Below are 7447 nucleotides of genomic sequence, written 5' to 3' on the forward strand. Positions count from 1 at the left end.
AATAGGAGATGGTGAAGTACAGTGGTCTCTCCGCGAGTCCACCGCCATAACCATCTCCTTCAACTCTTGCGCCCATCTCTCCCCCGCCCAAGTCTGCAGTGGCCGCGACCGCACTGCCTGTGGCGCAGGAGCAAGCGGAAAAGATCATCCACGAGCGTTAGGCGGCGGCAGCGACAGGGAAGCCCTGCAACGACCCCACAACCTACCGTCGTCCGAAGCCCGACTCCAACGAGTGGCGGATGCCATCGGCTAGGCCGGCAGGGCCTACGAGGTTACCGTCAAGTATAGGGTAGTTTAGGTTTTTCTATGGTTTTTAGTTCATTGGACGAAATATCGTCCGATTTTATGTAAAAATTATCTAAGTTTCAATAAAATCATCCGGTTTGTTAAAACTAGCATCAAGTTTGTTTTCCTTCGTTAAATTTTGTTTGAAATGTATCGAGACATTTGTGGCTAGTTTTGGATGCCTGGTGTTTGTCGATAAATTATTAGTATCAGTATCCGCATACTAGTGCCCATCAGTTCGCGGATGGATACGGTATTAAATTTGGGGTTAGCGTTGGAGATGCCTTTATTCCTTAAAAATGAAAAGAAAGAAGACCAAGTAGATACCAAATAATCCTACTGTATTTTTGAACGGCAATTGTCGACATATACTATAGTAAATAACTTTTTTTTTGCGAAGTTATAGTAAATAACTTCAAGAGAACTAGTTGAGCAAGTCAACAAGACACAATCAAATAGGCAAACCGTGCAAAGCATGCCTGCGCCTTGAAGTGCGACTATATAAGTGAATGAGATCTACTGCTTCGACATGAGGCCCTGTTTGGATTAGCGTTTCTGCTCGTTTTCGGGCCGGTATAAGATACGGACCTCCTCCGGTTCGTTTTCATTTCAGACTGATCTTAACTGTTGACCTGTAACTTACACCTGTAGAATAAATACACGCGTATAAAATTAACCCCATTCCAAGCGGTGCCTGAGAGTTGGATGGCAAGAAGCTGCCTTCAACTGATCAAAACCACGGGTTGCCACGGCTGCTTCAAGATTACACGGATCAGTGAGGAAGTGCATGCAAGCCTCCTTAAGCACGCGGCAACAATGCTGCTCTGCAAACGCCAACGTTGCGCCGACCGAAAACATATTGATATGCCCGCACAACGCCTCCTCGCAGACCAGCTTCAGCCTGTCCAGCTTGTACCTGTCCGCCGCCACGAGCAGCGGCTTAGCCATCGTCGCCAACGCCTCTTGCTTCGCCATCTCTTCCGGCAGGGCATCCGTGTAGATGAAGTGGAGCAGCGCCTTGAACACCCCGGCATCAATTCCGTCGACACGTATCCTCGTGGCTGCAGGCGACCGGAGCAGCTCAGCCATGAAGATAGGAGACACGGCAGCGAGCATCCACCTGTGCGCCGGGAAGGTCTCCCCGCCGACCTCGATCTCCACGTCCGCCCCCTCTTTGGACTCCCAGAGGTCCTCCGTGAGTTGCCGGTGCAGGCCGGGCGGCGGCACCATGGCGCCCGTGGATGCACGCCGAGCGCCGTAGTCCGTGGTGCGCATGTCAAGGACGGTCACGTCGCAGAGGATGCACAAGCAGCCGTCCTTGAGGTGCTCCTCCTCGTCAAGGTCTTCGATCTTCATGAAGGCACCCCAGCCAAACGCGTCGTGGTTCGAGAAGTTGTTCGCCTGGGTCTCAGTTTCACTCTCACTCTCACTATCGGTTTCATCCGATAATTGTGCATTACCCTTGGTCCACGATGGGTTTCCGGCGTGGTCGAGGATGCTCATGCAGTAATCAGCCGTGGCGTCACCGGTGCGGCCATGGCTGGCGTGCTCGAGGTAAAGGGAGATGTAGCCTCGATATCCTACTTCGCCCCTCGGGTAGCACTTGATGCGCCAGTCGTGGCCTCCCGCGCCGAACGTGGCTGATTTGATCACCGTGCCGTTGCCGACCATCTTCTGGATGCACTTGTACTGGTCGATCCTGAACAGGTAGGAGCCCGTCACCGGCCTCGTGATGAGGGTGCCAGCGGAGAGATGGTGCCGGCCGGCGGCGCGGAGGGCAGATACGAGCGCCGACATCGACATGATTGAAATATCGAGGAGACGATCGGCGCAACTGCAGGTTGTCTATGATTGATTGCAAAACGATCCGGTGGGATTTTATCAGGGATTTTGAAGTTGTTTTCCTTGTAAAGGATATCCAATATTATGCAAAGAAACAGACTTGCTGATCCAGCGGGATTTTATCGTTGTGTTCGTTTGGATTTTTTAAATCGGTTATTAGTTTTCAAGTTTTTTTTCTTTAGTGTAGTACCACACCTCCCCTCCCCCCTCCCCCCCCCCCCGCCCCGCCCGTCGGTGCCCTTACCGGGAGCAACTCTCTGTTGGAAATATGCCCTAGAGGCAATAATAAAAAGATTATTATTATATTTCCTTGTTCATGATAATTGTCTTTTATTCATGCTATAATTGTGTTATCCGGAAATCGTAATACATGTGTGAATAATAGACACCAACATGTCCCTAGTAAGCCTCTAGTTGACTAGCTCGTTGATCAATAGATAGTCATGGTTTCCTGACTATGGGCATTGGATGTCATTGATAACAAGATCACATCATTAGGAGAATGATGTGATGGACAAGACCCAATCCTAAACATAGCACAAGATCGTATAGTTCGTTTGCTAGAGTTTTCCAATGTCAAGTATTCTTTCCTTAGACCATGAGATCGTGTAACTCCCGGATATCGTAGGAGTGCTTTGGGTATACCAAACGTCACAACGTAATTGGGTGACTATAAAGGTATACTACGGGTATCTCCGAAAGTGTCTGTTGGGTTGACACGGATCAAGACTGGGATTTGTCACTCCGTATGACGGAGAGGTATCACTGGGCCCACTCGGTAATGCATCATCATAATGAGCTCAAAGTGACCAAGTGTCTGGTCACGGGATCATGCATTACGGTACGAGTAAAGTGACTTGCCGGTAACGAGATTGAACGAGGTATTGGGATACCAACGATCGAATCTCGGGCAAGTAACATGCCGATTGACGAAGGGAATTGTATACGGGGTTGCTTGAATCCTCGACATCGTGGTTCATCCGATGAGATCATCGAGGAGCATGTGGGAGCCAACATGGGTATCTAGATCCCGCTGTTGGTTATTGACCGGAGAGCGACCTCGGTCATTTCTACATGTCTCCCAAACCCGTAGGGTCTACACACTTAAGGTTCGGTGACACTAGGGTTGTAGGGATATGTATATGCAGTAACCCGAATGTTGTTCGGAGTCTCAGATGAGATCCCGGACGTCATGAGGAGTTCCGGAATGGTCCGGAGGTAAAGAATTATATATAGGAAGTGCTATTTCGGCCATCGGGACAAGTTTCGGGGTCACCGGTATTGTACCGGGACCACCGGAAGGGTCCCGGGGGTCCACCGAGTGGGCCCACCTATCCCGGAGGGCCCCATGGGCTGAAGTGGGAAGGGATCCAGCCCAAAGTGGGCTGGGGAGCCACTTCCCCCTAGGGCCCATGCGCCTAGGGTGGGGGAAACCCTAAAGGGGGCGCCCCCTTGCTTGGGGGGCAAGCCCCCCACCCCTTGGCCGCCGCCCCCCTAGGAGATTGCATCTCCTAGGGCCGGCGCCCCCTAGGCCCCCCTATATATAGTGGGGGGATGGAGGACCTCTTACCTTTGCCTTTAGTGCCTCCCTCTCCCTCTCCAACACCTCCTCCTCCTCCATAGAGCTTGGCGAAGCCCTGACGGAGTACTGCAGCTCCATTACCACCACGCCGTCGTGCTGCTGCTAGAGCCATCTTCCTCAACCTCTCCTTCCCCCTTGCTGGATCAAGAAGGAGGAGATGTTACGCTGACCGTACGTGTGTTGAACGCGAAGGTGCCGTCCGTTCGGCGCTAGGATCTCCGGTGATTTGGATCACGTCGAGTACGACTTCCTCATCCCCGTTCTTTGAACGCTTCCGCGCGTGATCTACAAAGGTATGTAGATGCAAACCAATCACTCTTTGCTATATGAACTCATAGATGGATCTTGGTGAAACCGTAGGAATTTTTTTTGTTTTCTGCAACGTTCCCCAACACTCTCACCCTCGTCCCGCCGCCGGGCCGCCGCCCAAGATTCTGAACAAAGTAGCCGGCGGGAGCACGCCGAAAGGCCGCCACACGCACGAGGTTGCCCTCCCCCCTCCCCCCCCTTTTCTGCGTCAACGGGCCGGAAAATTGCGGATCTGCGGCCCTTCATCGCGGGCGGCCGAATTTGGCTTTTCCGGCCGCCCGTGGCTGCGCCAAGCGATGGAATGGTCGGGAAGCATCTCGTGAAGCCCCGGCAAGGTTGCATGGCCGCATGCAGGTACCGGTTCTTCCTCCCATCTCCGCCGATGGTTTGCGGGCATGGATTCGGCCGGCCGTCCACCGGGCTCGGCGCTCGCGCAACGGCTCTGTGGCTCGCCGATGCCGCTCATACAGTGCGACGACTGCACGCGGACAATGCTGCGGCTAACTTGGGCACACCGAAGCACCCCAGATGGGTGTTCTTTAAATGCGAAAACGGCGGGGTACGTGTTGTTTTCATTCGGCTCATTTTGATAGCTCATTCTTTGGTTCAATTGCGGTAGCTCATTTCAAACATCATCATATGTGTATGAAGATGGATGCTCATTTTGGTTTTGGGAAGGTGAATACATTGATTTAATGATAGAAAGAAACTTAATAGACGTTTGTGCACTCCTTAATAGAATCGAAGGCAATGATGTGACTGCATGTGCAACTAGAGGGGAAGCAACGTCTACCCCACGCTCCTCTCGGCCTCGTCCGCGGGCGCGGCCGCCGCGTCGGCGCCCCGTCCAACCCCGGCCGCCCCGCTGCCTCCCCCTCCCTTCCGGCCGGTTCGTCTCGCCCCTGGGGCCCCGTGGTTTTTCTCCGAGGAGCAGCGGCTGCGTCTGCGGTCTTCTGTGCTGGTCTTGGCTCCAGATCTGAGCCGGGCTCCCCAGCCTGCGCGCTCTGCTGCCTCCGTGTTGGATCCGGTCGCTGCGGCCATGTCTGCGTCCTCCTCAGCTGCGTGCTTGCCGCGTCTGTCCGGGGATCCGGATGAGATGGTTTCGGATTCGTTGCCCCCCTCCCCGGGCCTTGTCGGCGTTATGGCCCCCTCTGCCTGCATTCAAGGCGCCGTTCGCATTCATGGCGGGGTGGCCTCGCACCCACCGGCAACTGCGACGCCCGGCGCCTTCATTGCAGCCTCTCGCCTTCGCTCAGCCATCATCACCCCGCCGGGCTTCGGCCAGCAAGTCTCCGTGCCTCCAGGCTGTCCACGCGCGTCGGACGACGTCCTATCCTCGCCTCGGGAGGAGGCCGGATGGACTGCTGTGCGCCGCCCGCGCCGTCCCCGACGGGACGCGCCTTCAAGCCGGCCTGCTGCATCCTCTGCCCATCCCACGCCTCTCCACCTCGAGGAGCAGCGTCGGGCGAGCCAGCTCCGCTTCAAAAGGCGCACGGAGGGGCTCTGCTCTCGTTGCCTTGCTCCGTAACATCACCGCTCCGTCGCTTGCAGGGACCCCATCCGCTGCCTAGCCTGCAATCTCTCCGGGCATACCGAGCGCAAGTGCCCGTTACGTTCCAAGCCACGGCCTCCCGGTCCCAGGCTCGTCCCTCCCACTCCCAGGCTCGTCCCTACATCGGCTGCTCGCCCTCGCCCATCGCCATCTTTGCCGGGCGCGATTTCCTGGGCCGCCGTCGTTGCCGCTCCTCCCACGCCGGCCCTTCCTCCTCCTCCACACCAACCCGCGATGGCCCGCGTCTCTGCTGGCATTGGGGCACCGGACGCTCGCCCGAAGGAGGACTCCTGCATCATCCCGTCCTCCTTCGACATGGACCGCGACATGCTCGACTGGGAGCAGACTGCTGCCATCGCCTGGTCCGTCAACTCGCCGCGGCGCCTTGAGGCGCTTGACGTTGACCGCGCCATCCAGAAGCAGTTCCGCTTGAGCCACGCGGACGTGGTTGTCACACCGTACCACCCCGTCGAGTTCCTCGTCAAATTCAACCACAAGGCTCATTGCGACGAGGCCCTCGCTGCGGGGCGGGTGCGTGCCGGCGGTTGCATCGTCCACATCCGTCCCTGGCGGCCGCTGGAGCGGGCTTTTGGTGCGTCTCTAAACTACAGAGTGCGTCTCTGCCTTGAGAATGTGTCGGACTACGCCTGGACTCCGTTCGTCGCCGAACGCATCATCGGTCGACGCTGCTCCCTCGACCGTCTAGAAGACCACTCTGCGCTCAGGACGACCTCAGAGACGCTCGACCTTTGGGCGTGGACGGCGGACCCAAATCTGATCCCAAAGATCATTTGGCTCACCTTCACCACAAGGCCGTCCGGCGGTCTGCAGGTGTTCGCCAATGAGGCCAGACCGTCGGGCTGCAAGAGAGGCGCCACCTTCCACGTGCTGGTCCACCTGGATGCGGTGGAAGACCATGCCAACGCCCCGCTGGACTGCTACGTCACCAACAGCCGCGCCGCAGCCTTCATTCCGCCTCGGTCGAACCTGGTGTGGAACCGGGGTTCTGTTGATGGCATTCCCCCGCCGCTAGGGCCGACGCTGGCCGCGCCTGCTCCTGTCCCCTCCCGGGCTGCTGCACCACGTCGCCGTGGCCAGGGGTCCGACGACCACCCTCGCCACCAGCCGCGGCGCCGCGACAACAGCGACGACTCCGACGACGACTGGCATGGGGGCGGTGGCAGAGATGGGCGCGGGTGCGATGGTCGTGCCTGGGAGACTCGCTTGGAGGTGCGCAGAGAGCGCACCCGTTCCCCCCGTCGCCGGGACGGGGCGGCCGGAAGTCACGGTCGTCGCCGGGCGGGGTCCCCTGCCGCTGCGGAGCCGGTGTCTCCGGCGTCCGGGCTAGGCCTGGGTGCCTTTAGTCCGCTTCGCCTGGTGGCCTCCGATGGCGGGCTGCAGTTCGGGGGGCATGCCCGGGTGCTTCGGGATGAGTTGGCCTTGGCTCTCGAGGCGGCCCTCGCTCCATTGCGCTCCGAGTTCTCCGCCATGCGTCGAACGGTCGTCGGGCTCGTCGACAAGGCGGAGGGGCTCTTCTCCAAGTTGGCCTCGCCGGCGCGCCCCGTCATCCCATCTCCTACAGTGGTGCATGGCGGCTTTGGGCCCGATGTGGATGCGGCTATGCCCCTCTCTGTCAGCCTGGCGGGGCTGTCGCTCGACTCGCCTCGGCTCGCCTCGGACGCGAATGAAGCCTGGTTCGTCCCGGCCACGGACACGCCACAGCATGCACCTTCCATCACTGCGCCTCCACCTGCTTCAGTTGCGCCGTTGACGGCTCCGGTGATGGCCTCCCTGGATTCGACCGCATCGCCTCTGCTTGGGGCTGCTGCTGGCCTGGAGGTGCCTGGACCTGTTGCGGCTCCCTTGGCGAAGGTTGT

General features: G+C 57.8%; 1 protein-coding gene and 1 pseudogene across 1 annotated transcript; one reads left to right on the plus strand and one right to left on the minus strand.

Moving 5' to 3' along the window:
* Nucleotides 1-813: 813 nt before the first annotated feature.
* LOC123092415 (BTB/POZ and MATH domain-containing protein 2-like) lies at nucleotides 814-2119 on the minus strand. The gene has a single exon (XM_044514221.1). It carries the CDS (start codon nucleotides 2086-2088, stop codon nucleotides 958-960), a length of 1131 nt encoding a protein of 376 aa, XP_044370156.1. The 5' UTR covers nucleotides 2089-2119; the 3' UTR covers nucleotides 814-957.
* A 3685-nt stretch (nucleotides 2120-5804) lies between these two features.
* LOC123124008 (uncharacterized) lies at nucleotides 5805-6918 on the plus strand (annotated as a pseudogene).
* The last annotated feature ends 529 nt before the right edge of the window (nucleotides 6919-7447 follow it).

The sequence above is a fragment of the Triticum aestivum genome, chromosome 1A, assembly GCF_018294505.1.
Source record: "Triticum aestivum cultivar Chinese Spring chromosome 1A, IWGSC CS RefSeq v2.1, whole genome shotgun sequence".
In the NCBI taxonomy this organism is placed as follows: Eukaryota; Viridiplantae; Streptophyta; class Magnoliopsida; order Poales; family Poaceae; genus Triticum; species Triticum aestivum.

What these genes read in the sequence shown, in the direction of transcription:
- LOC123092415 (XM_044514221.1), bottom strand. Translation starts at nt 2,088, where the DNA reads ATGTCGATGTCGGCGCTCGTATCTGCCCTCCGCGCCGCCGGCCGGCAC.